This window comes from Cyrtonyx montezumae, unplaced genomic scaffold (assembly GCF_038088225.1).
Source record: "Cyrtonyx montezumae isolate F1298 unplaced genomic scaffold, pur_monq_1.0 scaffold_3, whole genome shotgun sequence".
Classification (NCBI taxonomy): domain Eukaryota; kingdom Metazoa; phylum Chordata; class Aves; order Galliformes; family Odontophoridae; genus Cyrtonyx; species Cyrtonyx montezumae.
Window position 1 is genome coordinate 140,702,595 of NW_027072034.1, and position 16,636 is coordinate 140,719,230.

At 35.5% G+C, this 16,636-nt stretch overlaps 1 protein-coding gene across 3 annotated transcripts in view; it reads right to left on the reverse strand.

The window, feature by feature from the left end:
- POT1 (protection of telomeres 1) overlaps positions 1–16,636 on the reverse strand; it is a 58,658-nt gene that overhangs the window by 21,433 nt on the left and 20,589 nt on the right. For all 3 annotated transcript variants that reach the window (XM_065743522.1, XM_065743520.1, XM_065743519.1), the window contains exons 8-10: positions 12,949–13,079; positions 7,468–7,758; positions 4,362–4,517 (exon numbers count right to left, since the gene is read on the reverse strand). In XM_065743522.1, coding sequence (XP_065599594.1) covers positions 4,362–4,517; positions 7,468–7,758; positions 12,949–13,079 — 578 coding nt within the window. The remainder of the gene's footprint in view (positions 1–4,361; positions 4,518–7,467; positions 7,759–12,948; positions 13,080–16,636) is intronic.

The following is a 16,636-nucleotide window of genomic DNA, read 5'->3' on the forward strand; positions in this document are numbered from 1 at the left end:
TCTTCAAAAACAAAGGGTTTCACTGACATTTAGCACTGGTGAATTCTGGAAAGGGATTTGCCATGGCAGATAAATGTTAATGTTTTGTCACAAGTGTCTAGGTCCAGATTTTGTCTTTATGCACAGGAGTCACTTAAATTAACTGTGCTAACTTTTATGGCAGATATTAAAAATGATTTCTTTGTGACCATTTTAACCTATCAGCAGTTCAATTTTAATAATTGTACACAGCTTCTTGCATTGAAAAGGAAGAACAAAGTAATTGGGTGTGGTCCTTCATATCCAAGAAATAAAAACAACCAACTTAAATCCATGAAAAGGACTGTGAAATTTCTGGAGAATATGGGTTGTTTTTTTTTTTTTTGTTATTTTCAAGTACAAAGACAGAGGGTAAAGAAAATACCTCAGACAAGTCAAAGGAATGCCACCCAGGCCTGAAAAATATGAAGCTAGATATCACAGCTAAGCACCTTTAAGTCACAGGTTAGAAATGTGACTCACTCACTAGAAAAGCAAGTTAAACTTTTTAGTCCAAAGCATCATCAAAAAAGACTTGAGATTCTATACAGCTGGAAGAGCAGCAGAAAATATTCACACTGCATCTGAACATACAGAACATCAAATAACATTATGAAACTCTGAAGATCAGAAGCTTTAGGCATGCCCATTTTTATTATGCTAACTAGAAAATATATAGTAAAACAAAATTGGCAATAGTAACCCATGAGAGGAATGCTAAGTACTATATACTACTGAATGATTGTACATGAAGGAAATCTCTTATCAGCTGTGGACGTCCAGATTGCTGTGCACTGATGGATCTCTGATGTTCGTTGTGACAGTACCACAGAATCACAGAATGGTTTGGGTTGAAGGGACCTTAGATCAGGTAGTTCCAACTCAGCTGCCATGGGCAGGGTTGCCACCCACTAGGTATCTAGTATCTAGCCAATACCACCAATGGAGAAATGCGTATCACAGATCTGATTTTTGAGTAGTATGGTAAAGTTTGCATGAATCCTGAGAACCTCTGGAAATGCAGGAATAAAAAAGACAGAACAAAGTAAGATCTACAGGGAGAAAGGGTACTCTGCAAAGCTAGCTGCAGGCTGGGGTTCCTAGAAAAATGGGAAAGACACATGCACCCAAGGTGCGCAGGAGAAATTATGGAAAAAGCAGTGAACACCATTATCTCTGCTTGGCTGTAGCTCTATTTATGTCTTTCCGTCCCAGGAAATAATCTACTTCAGAGAGATGAGATTTCTGAAAACTCTGTTTTGCTAGGGCAGCAAATGCTGAAGTCACAACTTCTATTAGCGTGAAGGGAGGCCAGCAGCAGGTGACAGAAAGTCCACTTACAGTACCAACTTTAGCATACCTTTAAAGAGACTTTAACAAATGATCGCTTTCTGACACTGTGCTCTAGGATTTACTGTCAATTGACTTAAGATATAAACCAGTTTCTCTACACTGTACACTGGTTATTTACAGCGTTCTTGTCTGAGCATGCAACTTACACATACAATTTTAATGTAGGAACAAATAATTCAGATTGATTGTGGTTTTTTTCTGCCCTTCTGCAGACTGGAAAACTACATAAAGTGTATTGTTCCTACATAAAACTTCATTTCAGAGGTGCAACTGTCACTGCAAATGGTACAACATGGGAGTGTAACCTAACAGCTCCTCAACAGTACGCAATAAAAAGGCAATTCTAAGTTACATTCAAATGCAGAAGAGATGGCTCAAAAACAGAGCACTTTTATTGTTTCTGAAACAATAAACTGGTAAAACTTAGTATGCAGTTTCTATCCAATTATTCTCGTGGTCACACTCAGAAGGTGGATGTGAATATAGTAAATTTCCACCAATAGCGTACAAAAATGATTTTAAGATCTTTGCATAACAAGACTCTGGATGAAATAAAATATTATACAGGTTAATTAAGAGTACTTTAGTTATACTTTCTTACAACATTATATTATTTTCACTAGTATTTAAAAAAACCCTTTTATTAAATTTAATTTTCTGAGGCATCTCAGCAATTCATCTTTAGATCTTTTCTGTGAAATAAAATTAACTGCGTAAATTGTAACCTGAACTCAGTAAATCTTTCTCAAGTGCAATCACTAGGGTATTATTTTTTTTTCTTCAATAATCCTACTAGGACAATCCACTAAAAAGTGGAAACAAACAAAAAAAACTCACAAAACTGGAATATCATTTAACCTCTATAATTTACCACAAGTAAAGTACCACAATGGTAGAGAAAAACAGAGACTGTGCTTCTCGGTAGGTCAAGTCAGGTTCCTGAATAGGTTTCCTTTCACATTAGGGCTACAGCTACACTACGCAATATCCAAAAGCACAGATACTTCACAGTTAAGTAAGAAACAACACATAAGACTGAAAAGAAAATTAATTGATGAAGAACTCCCATGTAGCACATAATCAATAGAAATTCCCAAATATACACAACATTCATTAAATGTGAATTAAATGTATAAAACTAAAAATTATCATTTTCCTCCTTCATTTTCATGGAATGATTTAGGTTGGAAGAGACCTTAAGGATCATCAGGCTCCAACCCCCCCTGCTGTGAGCAGAGTTGCCACCCATTAGATCAAGGCTGCTCAATGTCCCATCCAACCTGACCACGAACACCTCCAGAGATGGGGCACCCACAGCTTTTCTGGGCAGCCTGTGCCAGTGCCTCTCTTTTAGCTGAAAACCGTTCCTCCTTGTCCTGTCATGTGTAAAAAGTTGGTTTCCCTCCTGTTTATAAGCTTTCAAGTACTGAAAGGTTACAATGAGGTGACCCCACAGCCTTCTCTAAGTTAAGCAAGCCCAGCTCCTCAGTCTGTCTTCATAGGAGAGACACTCCAGCCCCCTGATCACCACTCCAGCCCTCTTCCAGACCTGCTCCAACAGCTCCATAATGTTCCTGCATAGGGAGCCCCAAGCCTAGATACAGTACTCCAGGTGAGACCCCACAAGGACACAGTGGAGGAATACACTCTCCTTTTCCTGTCTTTTTGGATCAGTGTTACCTATAGAACCCCTTATTTCTCTTGAAAATTTTCCTGGATCTGGAAAGCTTGGCTTTGCATGTCCAGATTGCATCCCTGTATTCTCTCCAGGCCACACGTCCCTAATTCTGCTGTCTGTACTTTTCCTTCTAATCTCAGGCCCCTGCTCAGTCATTTCCTACCTAGACTGCTTGATTTCTCACACTGGGGGATGGAGAACTCCTGTGCTCTCAGAAAGGTGTTGTTGAAGAGCTGCCAGCTCTGTTCTGTTCCTATATCCCTACGGACAGTTTTACAGAGGATCCCATTCAATAATTCCTTCAACAGTCACTAAATCACTCTCCTTAAGTTCAGTGTCCTGACTCAGATCTTCGCCAGGCCCATATTCCTCAAAATCATAAACTCACCCATGGCATGGTAACTGCAGCTCAGACTGCCTCCAATCATAAACTTTTAAATTATCTCTTTTGTAAAACATAATTAACATCTTTTGCTTCACTGAAAAATCAGCATTTATATATTAAGTAAATGAAAACAGTTACCAAAAGAAACTCTGGAAGATGCTCTGTAGGTAATGAATTACCTCTATAAATTTTTGTTATGAATTTTTACACAAAGGCAAGTTACTTTGCTCTGTCATTTACTTATGACTGGGCTTTATAAATCAGATTGATTTCACGTCCGCTGGTAAGTCCAGCCTAAGAAATGTCTACCATTTACTTTATTTTTTTATGGCAAACACTATCTTAAAAACTATGCTTGGGTGCAGAAGACAAGGCATACAATTAAAGATGTGTTTTTTGGCTAATTTCCTGTATTTAGAAGCAAGATGGCAGTATTGCTGAAGATCAAATGCTTAACTATGTTGTTTTCTCTACCCAAACATAATCAACATTACTGACCCACTAAATGAAGACAGCACTGCAAATTGCAGAAGTTTATAGAACAGACAAAATCTTTTATTCAGAATTACAGGCCCTTAATGGAACTGTAAGTTCAACCCTTCTTTATATCATTTATAATTAATTCTGAACCACAGAATTCATCTTCAGAATGCACTACATACAGAGTACATATGATATTACAATGTCTGAAGAGAACTGCTTAATTGGAAGAACTTATTTCAGGGCAATTTTAGGGTAATGAGGCTGTTTTACACATGTCGAAGGAGTTCTGTATTCAAATGAAAGGTATGAGAAATACAGTGAACAATAAAGAGCAACATTTGAGACAAATTAAGAGCAGAACTGCATGGATTCATTCTCTTAAGTGAGTTCTAGGAAGAAAATAGACCACAAATTGAGAATCGGAAACAATGAACTGTGCATTACCTTCAGTGATTTTGCCAGCTGTACATGGTTGTCGTAGACTAAAACGTCCACTGTTAGACTTCGCAGTTGATGAAGAAGAACTTTGTCACCTTCCAGTTCTTTTGCTTCCACAGGTACCTTCCATGTTGGGTAGGGGCATTTTGTGCCATCCCATACCTGCAATCAAAACTATTTTAATATGCTCAAAATATTAATGCATAGGAATTCATGCATATTGGTCCAACAGAAGATAAGACTGCTCATGATACCAATGAGTTATGCTCTTCAGGTGGGGTGGGAAAAGGGACAAGGAAGGGTGAATATATCAAAGGTCAATTTTTAAAGTGTTTTTACCCCTTTCTTAATGTTTAACTGCTATGAATCAAAGGACACAAAGGAAAAGATCTAAGAAGCAGCAAAGCCATGTGTACTCGCACGGAGAACAACTAATGGCTGAAATGTTCATGCCAAATCAAGAGATAAAAGGGAAAATTATTTACAGTTAAAATGACCCATAACATCAAATTAATGTTCCCAAATAAGAATGTAGTATATTCTGAAGGACTCAGATAATGAGCTTGCTCCCACAGACTGACACAAACAAACAAACAAAAAAAGCCTGTTATGAAACATTTAAAACCACCTTTGAATGAGATGCCCTTTGCTGGAATTAGCCAAGCTTTTCCAGAACTGAGCTAGAGAAACACAGACTTAGTGCTATAGGCATAAGTTATGAAATTAGATGCTTAGTTTCCTACTGTTTTTCAAATTGGCTTTACTTGGGATACATTGCTAGTTCCACACTTGTAAGATGGATCTTAAAAACTGACTGAAATAATGTGAATGTGCCCTGTCAGGTCAATGCTTAAAATGTCCTTTGCAACAGGAACTAATGGGACTGATATCAGGCCAGATTTTGGAAGAACTTCTAAGCCAGTAAGCTCTGAAAAGAACGTTCTTTGGAAAATCATGTGTTTGAGTGTGTTTTTATTTCTTTACTATTATAGACCTGCACAAGTAAGAGCACAGCTACTTCAGGAGCTTTCCAGCTTTACTCTACTGAAATTGTAGATGAAAATACAGGAGCAATGATTTTCTATTAATTTCTCTATACCTGCCAGTGCCACAGTTATGAACAGCTATCCTCATGCCTTCATTCTTTCCAACAATAATCAAACTCTGGATAAGAAACAACAAATAGTTCCATCACTAGCCATGAACAGATAGGAAATATGCAATAGTTAGTGATGATGTCTGATCACCATATTGCAAGAGGCTGAAACAGGTGAGGCACCGTGAACCCTGCTTCACTAAGTCCCTTCAGCAGAATATACTAACAGTATGACAGACCCATACATAGATAACTGATAGGTAGAAGAATAAAATAAAATAAAACTTTTAAGAAATGGATAAATGACAGCAGCACTTGTAGTGTGGAGTGTGCACTGACTTGAAAATAAAACTCTCAGAAACAGATTAAGTGCCTCTTAAAAATTCAAGCTTACCTTCATAAGACAAGCAACACAGTTTTTATGCTATGTCAGCTTAAGGAGCCATGCTTATACAGAATAATTTATTGAGTGTAATATTAAAGGATGAACAGTGCACAAAAATCACCAAAATTCATGTAAGTTACCTTAGAAGCAATTACACTAGTTACTTGAGCTCAGTGCTTAAAATTGTCATTATACTTCACTGTATTATCAACCATGAAAATAACTGTGTCATGCAAATTTACATCATTTATGTTGTTACAAAACCTCAGAAACTTACTAATACATGATATTTAATGATCAACTGATTTGAGCTTGTTATGCTTTGTTTCTTTGTTTAGTGAATAATCAACAAAATAATCAGACTTCTGTTTACAATATTTATAAAGGGCTTCTCTTGACAGCATTACCAACATTTTGTATGTAAAGAAAAGTCTTCAGCCTGTTGGAAATTAGCAAGAGAACATCAATGTTAATCTATCATTTTTTATCTTTTGGTGTATTTTAATACAAATTTAAGTACTTAATATTTTAAAGTGCTTAAAAAAAGGATATTGATAGAGGAATCAGTATGAGAGAAACCGATATAGTGCTAGGGGATTTCATTTAGACTTTACTATCCTGAGTCAACAAAGCTCTGCCCTGCCAAGTTCATCTCCTTACTATACATAATTAACAAAATGGACTTCAAAACTTAAGACACAGAAAAGAAAGTAAATAAATAATAGTTACTTAAGAGAAAGTGCTTGTGCTTCTCCTTTGAAAAGGGCCTGTGAATACTGAGCACAAACTAATGAACTACAATTAGGCCAGAAAGTTCCCAAATTTTACTGCATGTCATTTGACATTTCATAAGACATAGTTAAATGGAAATAAATAAAATGTAAGAGTTCAAAAGCATGTTATTTGATGACACTCAAGTTTTGTTTCTGCATAGCACATGAGAAAAATATTTCCTGCTTTAATAAGAGAGAAATGCAACCTGTTTCTAAAAAGATTGTATCAGCATGGCTTAATACCAAGGAATATTTTTGTTTTCAATTTTTATAACTTTGTGGCATGCTCTTCCATGCTCACAGTTTAACAATCAACTTAAAAAACTGAAAATAAACGCAGAGCTGCTTCAGAATAACATCAAACTGATGCAGAGGGAGCTAAACCAGGAAAAACAGGGAGAGCTGGTTTATATTTAGCTGTTAAACATCACTCCTTGGAAAGTATTCTCCTGCTGTGTGGCACTTTACATTCTGTACTTTCATTAAGCAATGATCCCCCAAAGTGCTTATGTGTAACTAAAAGAAGCGACACAGAACTCCAGAGTACTACATACTGAATTAGTTATATACTGTAGATCTAGAAAAATGAGTAATATTTGCTACTGAGTAGAAAACAAGGTTAAAATTCAAAACTAACACTATTTCTCAACTTTAAGAAATCTTACAACATTTAACTAGAAAAGTCTGTAGTACATACCATCCATACCAATTACACCTTAAAAAATTCTCAAAAGAAATAAAGAATTGAGATTTTTGTTTTTATTCCAATTAAGATAGTATATAATCATACATTTCCTCAATCTATATATATTAATTCACATAATAATGTAACAAATTACTTAAAGAAAATAAGTCTACCTTTAGAAGAAAAGAGGATCCATCCACTTTTGCCTTCCCTACCAGTTGACAAGTGAGATCGAAGAACAACATTGGCTTAACATTAGATAATTTTGCTTCTGGTCCAGAGACAGAAAGATTACTGGCTCCCCAAATACGTAATTCTTCTACTATTTTCTGTTCTTCATCTATGAAGGTGTACACTTTGCTAGAGGCTCGAGGAACTACTGGTGCTCCTACAGTTCCATCAAATGTCAGGGATGCAAATCCTGCACTGGTAATTCCCTGCATTTGTCCATTGTATTTCCTAATCTATAAGAAAACATGGAAAAAAATGGTTTTACTTCAGTGTAAAGAATACTTTGCTTCTGTTTTATCACGTGCAATAATAATGGATCATCAATCATTTTCATTCCCAGTGCCAGAGGAAGTCAAAAGAAAGAGAAAAAAGCATATTAATACTAACAAGTAAGCAAAGTATATAAGAAGGAAGTTCTAACATCAAAAATTATTTAAGAGGAGAGTAAAATCAGCATCAGTGCAGACTATTTTACTCATCAGTCTCAATATCTTTTTAGCAGCCAGAAATCTCAAACCTTGACTTTCAACCAGCTATTTTGAACCATTCTCTTAAAATTAAAATCAGCTAATTGAAAAAGCAGCAAGGTTTTTGAATATGTCATCTGTGAGACAAGCTAGCTTAGGATACCTAGAGACAAACAGATAAGTACTCCAGCACAAAGAAAACCCCATGATATTTTAAAATTATTACCAATTTAATAATTTATTGCTCAGAAATATGCTAGAAATATGCTGCACCTCAACTTTCTATCAGATCCACAGATTAATTTCTTTATAAAAGGCTGAAAGTTGTCAGTAATTATGTTTATATGAAAAGACGTGTCCTGAGAGTCAAACAAATTTTCAGTATTTCCTTATATTTTTTAAACAGTTTTCTCACATCAGATAAAACCATCAGTCTAAGCAAGTCTGGATAACATGGTATGTTGAGTACATTTTCTTATAATTTGATAGCGTACTCCTAGTGTACGTGTACTTTCAGATGTACTGAGAAAGAGGCAGCAATTAACTAAAGAAGCAATTCAAAGTAACATAAATAATTTACGTGCTAATATAGATTAAGCCAGTTTGAACATGCTTAAATACAACAAGAAAATGAGTTACAGAAACTGTAGACATCTTCCTGTGAAAAGTTTTCTTTTTCAAAAATGTCATATGGAAGCAGAATAAATCTTAATGAAAGTATAAATAACACAGATACCAAGATCATTAATTATAACTGACCTTCTACTATTTCTGTGAACTGCTGCACTCAAAATATGATATTTATATACTACTAATTCTGCAGTAATTGAACACAAAGGAAACAATCAACAATATATTACATATTTCATTTACCAGTTCAAAAACCATGCTGTGCACAAAAACCATATGTATCAAGAATATACAGTTAAACCAGATTAAATAATGTCTGCCTTGGTTATCATTTAAACACCAGTAAGCATTATGATGCTGTTTTAGAAGTATTCTTCAGAGAAAGTGGCACAGTGCATCTAAGAAGATTTGGATAAAATAATAAATTATTGTATTTTGGAAAAATCCCAATATATTTAAGACAGGATCAGTAATTTGATCCAGAACAACTCAAATCTGTTCAATCTGTTCAAGAAGCGTTTAGATGAGGTGCTAAAGGATTTGATTTAGTAGTTGGGTAGGGATAGTGATAGGAGGATGGTTGGACTAGATGATCTTGTAGGTCCTTTCCAACCTTATGAACCTATGAAATCAAATTTCAGAAAACGTGCAAATTTTAAGAACTCCTAATTACGGAAGAAGACTATCATTGTCTTGAGTTAATACTTCTTGATGTCATTTACTATAGGACATACATTTTTCAATGTAAAGTTCATTAAAACCTTCAAGGTATATGTTTTACAGAATTTTTGAAGGGAAAACAAAAGCAACCACAATACTGGTATTTCCAAGAAAAGTGTTGGTTTCTGGTATTAAAACAATCTCACAATCAGTTAGTAAAATTTTCAATTACTTCCATTCACAGTAAGAATTTGAAAAATAGGATACACCATCTCAGGCAACGTATTTTTAGATATCCTTTTTATCAAGAAGGATAACACCTAACTTTGCCTGAATATTTATATTTTGTCATATTTGTTCAGAACACATTAGGAGTCTGGCATCTACGTTTTCTCAAAGTTTAATCTTCACTTAGCATATTCCGTACCTAAGTTCCAGAGTTTCCTCTCTCATTATGCTTATCAACTTGAACTGGTCAGAGCTGCCTAGGAATGAAGACTGAGCATATAATTCTGCACCAGACTATCAAGTACTTTCCACAGTGCACCAGGTAGTAAGAGAAGGAACCAATGTTAATGGGACAAACTGGACTAAACTGGATGAGAGAACACACTGAGACAAGGAAATCACTAGCAAAGCACAGAGGGGAGTGCTCCTGGAAATAATGGCAGACTGGTCTAAAGACCAGGCTAGTAATATAATAGTATGTGTTCCATCTTGAAAGAGTGGTCAGGCACTGGAATGGCCTGCCTAGGGAGGTGGTTGAGGCACCATCCCTAGTGCTGTTCAAGAAGTGTTTAGATGAGGTGCTAAGGGATTTGATTTAGTAGTTCAGTGGGTAGGGATGGTGATAGGAGAATGCTTGGACAAGATGGACTTGTAGGTCCTTTCCAACCTAATTATCTATGAATCTTAAGTATTACTGGGTTTAAAGAAAGTGATGCTCAAGAACACAGATAGGACAGAACTAGGAGACGTTAAAAATGGAGTGTGATTGACTGATCCTGTTGTATTTATGAAGACAAGCTTCTTATGTTTGATATTCAGATTGCCAAGTATTACTCTACTCTTGACAAGCAGCCTTGAAACTCAATAGCAAAACACATTTTATTCTGTTGAACTGACACTGACCTACACAAATGGTATAGTCACAAGTATCATGGCTATAAAGTACTTTTACTCAAAGCAGCAACGTGTTTAGATTGTAAACCAGAACAGTCTGAAAGAGCTGATATGCATTTGACAGAATATATTTTTTTAAATTGCTGTTTCCCTCCATCTAAGTTAGAACATTAAAACTGTAAACCATAACGATTCCTAAGTGCTGGAATGACACAGTTGTTGCCTATGTAAACACAATTCAGCTCATGATGTAATTATTTTATGATACCCCACTGCTCATATTTCTACAGAATGTTTTCCTACGCTGTGCATGATATGATAAGCCAGTGATAACAAATGAGTGATGTGTAATTTAGAAGTTGTCAACTTTAAGAAGCCCATTTCATTTGTTGCACTAACTGCAACCTAGGTACAGAAGTCAAACCGTGAAAAGATAATAGTGACAATATTATGAAATAAGTCAGAGAATGAAGATTTTGATTTTTTTAATTGCAATTATTACAGGTTGTGTTGTGCTGAGGAAGTCAAGTAAGTATAGTTTATAATGAGAGGTCACTTGTTTGGTGCTCACCTTCCAAGAGTTCAACTCGAGTTACAATTACACAGGATCTGAGTAGAAGTGTGCACCCAGCACTGTATTAGACGCCAATGAATACAGTGTTTTGAAAATATGAAGTATATATACAATAATGCTGTGCATCCTGGGAAAAAAAAGTCAACAGAAAATGTCCAGTGACTCTACTAGATGTCTGAAGGAGAATGAGCTGAACAAAGATGAACGCTTTAAGTGCATTCTTGTTTATTTCAATCTCATTGCTCTCCAACCCCCAAACACTGAAACAGAAATAAAATAGCAATTCAACTTACTAGGAGCCTGGAAATAAATTCTTGTTCAAGAATCATTCAGACATAATAAGGAATATGAGAGAAAAGTCGATGAGGAAATGAACAACTCTATCATCATGGCAGGGTTTGTCTACTACTAAAAATGCAGAACACAAGCCAAAACTCAAAGTCAAGTGAAGATAAAATCATACAGATGTAGTCAGTAGCAGCTGGACGACCACTCCCTCCATTTAGCAACTTAAATAGTAAACATTAAGTCTAATATATTAAGAGCATCCACAGTGAAGAAGAAAAAAAAAGAAACAGACTTGAAATAATTCTTTCACTGACAAAAGATCAAGTGGAAATAGAAAGACCACAGGCCTAGCTTTTATGGTAGGAAGCAATAAAGATCGACACGCTGTTAGAGCACTGATTATGGCTGAAGGTCCAAATATGGTACTGGTAATTCACTAAACATAATTCATGAAACATCATCATAAGTAATCATAAAAAATGTATTTCAAGAAATATTAATAGAAATGTAATTAAAACTGGACAGTCATTCAACCCAGTTACAATTAAGGTTTTTGTTCTCTTAAACAAATAGTGAACAACTAAAATTATTCTCAACCCAGAGTAACATCTGACCAGAAAAAAATGTAACTATTTAAACTGACTCTCGATCATTTTAAGTTAGAAAGTAATTAGACAAGCTGTTAAGCTTATGCATCTGAGGGGACATGGACTGTGGACAGCTGGTAGCACTGGAGCTAGAAGCTACCTAAATCAGCTCAGATGTGATGAAAAAAGTTGTGTGAGGGGAACTTTAACTGACTTTGGAACATAACCGAAATACTGACACAGTCCTGAAGAATGATCAACCACTCGTGAAACATTTCAGATCAACCCTTAAAAATCTGTTCCTAAATCAGGTGAACAGTGAGGTTTTACCAACAGTTGAGTTGAAACACTGTTAAATTTGCATAACAGAGATGCATACATAACTTCCCTGAAAGTGGGCTTCTTAACGTGTACTTCTGATGTCTCAAAAATAATCTATTATTAACCTACTGTCCATGCAATTTTTCAGTTCTTTTAAGCACTCCCTTTTTACTTTCCCCTTTTTTGTATACACACACCAAACACGTATTTTTACTTCAAAAGCAAGAAATATGTTTTTACATCCACTGAATTTCAGAAACCAGTATGTCTGTAACACTCATCCTACAGGATTCAGAGAGAATTTAAAATTAAGCATTCGACTTTCCTATCTGAAAAAATCAATAAACTTCCAAAAGTGAAAACACATCAGGTACTGATAAGCAACACAAGCAACAAAACCTAATTATAGCTTAATTTCAGTTTAAATATACGTGAAGAAGCCCTTAAAGAAGCTTCATACTAACCAGGAACAAGTTAGCTAGCTTCTCCCTCTATTCAGATATTTCGAATATGCATGAACAAATGAGTCTCAAACTGATGATGTTATTTAGGAATTGACATAACCACCTGTAGAACATTGTTTTTTTGGTGTGCTAAGAATTTGATTTTGTTTTGGTCCACACCACAACCACAGCTCATTTTCATCTACTGACTGTTTTATCCTCTAACTCCATATGTGAATTTCAAGATATGAAGAATTAAATTCTGCCTACAGTTCTTTCACTGCAAAGAAAAGAAAACTCAAGCACGTTAAGAACAGAACAAAACACCTACCTTTACTCTATGAAATCTAACAATATCTCCGTTTTTGTAAATTTTTGGTAGAGAATCCAGATTTCCATTAAAAAGAGTGCATGTTAACTTCACATTTGATTGGTCCACAAGTGTAACAACTGAGCAATAATCTGTAAAATAGGAAAGCATTTGAAAGAATAACAGACATCATTCAAGCTATTATAGTAGACAGATGTTATAGTTGGAATGAACGATCGTATGGACAAATCATCATCTCTGTAATTTTCCCAAAGTCATTTAGATAAAGAAGCAGTACAACTGCTGTGTGGCCCACTCTGCAAATAATTAACACAAGTAACTGAAAACAAAATGTGTGATTAAGCACAGGTCTGGGAGTCAGTAATACACAAAACATTTTCCCCAGTACCTTACAGTCATGCTATTTTTTAAGCTTTCAGCAAGTTTCCTCATCAAATGAGGATGACGTGTATATACCCACATACCCAATTTTTCTTCAAAGATGTATGCTTGCACTATTGTCTGAAGATGCAATGAGTTTTATAAGTTCTAAAAGCAAATTAAAGTATGTTACTTAGCTTTAACTTTGCTCAGAATATGCAAACAAGGTATTTTCAGCAATAACAAACCATTTCCTCAATAACAAATCATTTAACAGTTTAAAAGTTTTGAAGTTGGAACCCTAAAGTCTGAACTGAAAGGAGACTGGAGATTACAAGGAGAGATGTCTAGAGTGAAGGTAAGCTTGGGAAAGGTGAAGAAAACTTTCTCCCTAAGCATTTAAATGTCTGTCTTCTTTGTTTCTCAGTATCTGAAACAGTAAGCGTTTATGTTAACTTGTAATGAATTAAACTTCCCCAGCTCTCAAAAAGTAAAAAACTCCCTATTTCCTCTGAGCTGTAATACTGTGTGGTAGTCAGCAATGATACTAAACCAGTTTGCTTGTCTGAGAACTGAACAAAGATGCTGTAAGCATCAAAACAAAGCTGACAAAAGCCCTATCATTCATTTTTTTAAGATACAAACATAAATCATTGCTAGACAGCTTTGAAAAAGAGAAAACTATCAGTCTGACAGATTAGTATAATGTAAAAACTACAGGATTGCAGTCAAAAGGGGATGACTGTCATGTAAACTCATACTGAAAAATTCCCCAAACTTGAAGACAACAGATATGTTAGACTTTAGAATATGTGCTTTTTTGTACACTTACTGTGCCTTCAAAAGGAGTACTCTAGTGTATCCAGCAAATACATCCTTAAATCTTACTATCATTTACAAGTTTAAATTCTCTAACGATCTGAATGACTGTTCAAAGAACAAAAAACAGTGAAGACTTACTACGATAAAAAATAAAACTTATTTTCCAATAAAACAAAAAGTGCAGTATTTCTATAAAATGGATACTTCGCTTCCTCTCACATATTTTCTCACACTGATCAATTCTGATTTGTTGCACTTGAAGGTTGCTAAGTATCATTCTTCTTCACACTCCCGCAAAAGACACGATGTCAAGTATTATGAATCACCTAATCCAACATTCTGTGCAAGGATAAGCAGATATGAATAAAATATAGTCAGTGGCGGATATGAAAATGCAACTATTTACTACTGCAAACCAAATCCTGATTCTTTTATTTCTTTGGGTTAAGTTTAAAAGGTCAGATGTACAGAGACAAGAGCAAAATCAGCAATAAAGAAAAAAACTTATGGTTCACTGATTTACAATTCTATGAAGATACACGATAACACATTACAGTGCACTGACTTAATTCAACAGAGAAATACAAAGTGAAATATCAAGCCCACGCCACACTAAAATTGTGGTTATTGTTTGAGGCTGTGATTATACGCCCTAGCCAGTTTCATACACATGCACCTGCCCATTTAAGGGGGGAGGGGGGAAGATAACACTTCCTCCATTTTCTGTGCAACTAGCACACCCCAAAGATCAGTATCCTTCCTATTCACAATAGTATAAAATATTGCACTTCAAACAATATGGAAAGACCTTCTACATAATACAGGCTCTCTGCTTTCATGATTATAGTCTTCCTTTCTTATGAAAGACCTCTAAACATCAATTCTGCAAAAAGCCTAATTAAATTTCTTACAGAACAAAGCATAAAAACTGATTTTCTTTTAAAGAAACCCTCAGCCAGCAAGTTCTTTCTGAAGGTGAACAAATAAAAACTCATCTGTCTTTCCTTTTTCATATGGAATGCGAAAATCACTTTCTGCTTTCCAAAGCAATAGGAGAGTTCAGTGATTGAATTCACTTTTCTGTACAAATGTTAAGTCAAGCTTTAAATAGAACTGATGAATGTAATAATTAGTGTTCAGCCAGAAGGGTGTACTGACCAGCCCTGCATCACATGCAAACACCCCTTTTACACCCTTTTCTACTTCATCTCCTCCATGTTCCGCCTACTTTGGCTTCTCCTTGCATTCCCCTCCCATGGTTTTATGGAGCTCAGCAGTTTCTGCATCCTCCCAGTCTGGGGTCCCTGATTCACAATATGATCAGCAGCAAGTATTCCTGGAAGTAGTAACTGTAGCTCGTTAGTCTGCCAATTAGTGACTGACATTTGTTTCTTGAGATTGTCTCCCAGCTAAGAAGACCTCCATCAGATAACCTTGCTGGCATAAACATTTACACATTCTCATATTCTCTCATAAATTAGTGTGACTGACCACACTTGGTTCACTGCCTCTCTTATTATCCTTACTGCTTCTCAAAAAGCCCCTGGACCAGACACCTTTCAAAAAGTAGGCTCAATAAATATAAAGCTCAGTACATTCTTATATTTTAAACTAAAGCTTTAACCTTTTAAAATGCTTTAACTTGCTTGATATACACCTCCTTATTTGGAGATACTCAAAAGTCATCCAGACACGGTCCTGGACAAGCAGCTTTAGGTGGCCCTGGTTGGGAAGACATGTTAGACAAGATAATCTTTACAGGTCCCTTCCCAACATCTGTTACAAGACGGCTGAAGATTTCTGTTAAGCATTAAAGGGAATCTTTAACAATTCAGTTAATTTCTCCAATGTAATTAAGTGCTAATTGGCTTGGAGTTTCATTACGCACAAAAAAACAAACCAAAACAACTTATAGTGTTTCTGACTGAAATCCTTAATGAAAAAAGAAGTCACAGATGTGTAAAATCTAAGCTGTTAAAAAACTTACAGATTATTACTTGCATAAAAGCCAGTTTTTTATGAACAAAATGGTTATGGAATGAGCCTCCTGGCTATTAAAAGTATAACTGAATTTTTAAGGAAGTCTGAAATAAAAGCCAGTCACCTATGGCATAACAGAATTACTTTTCCAGGAACTGAAATTGTCCTAATGTGTAAAATCATGAGAATTATACGAGGGGCAAGCTTATCATTTTATAGATCTGTAGTCTTACAGAATCAAAAAATAACAAGTGAACAGAGAAAAGGAAAGTGGGAAGAATCATTATGGCAGCAGTGTGAACGTTGCTGCAATTAAAATTGTTGCTTTCAGGCTTAACTGCTACGTTCTATGATATCTGCTTTTGGTGAAAGACAAGGACTTTAGAATTGCATTGTGTCTGCAAACACCCAAAGTTTAAACTCCGCATGTTTATGCTATTCAGTTCACAGAAGTGGTCAGCTGAAGCAACACCTCAGCACAAGCGATATAAAAATGGGCATAGTACAGTCGACTAAATGATAGAAA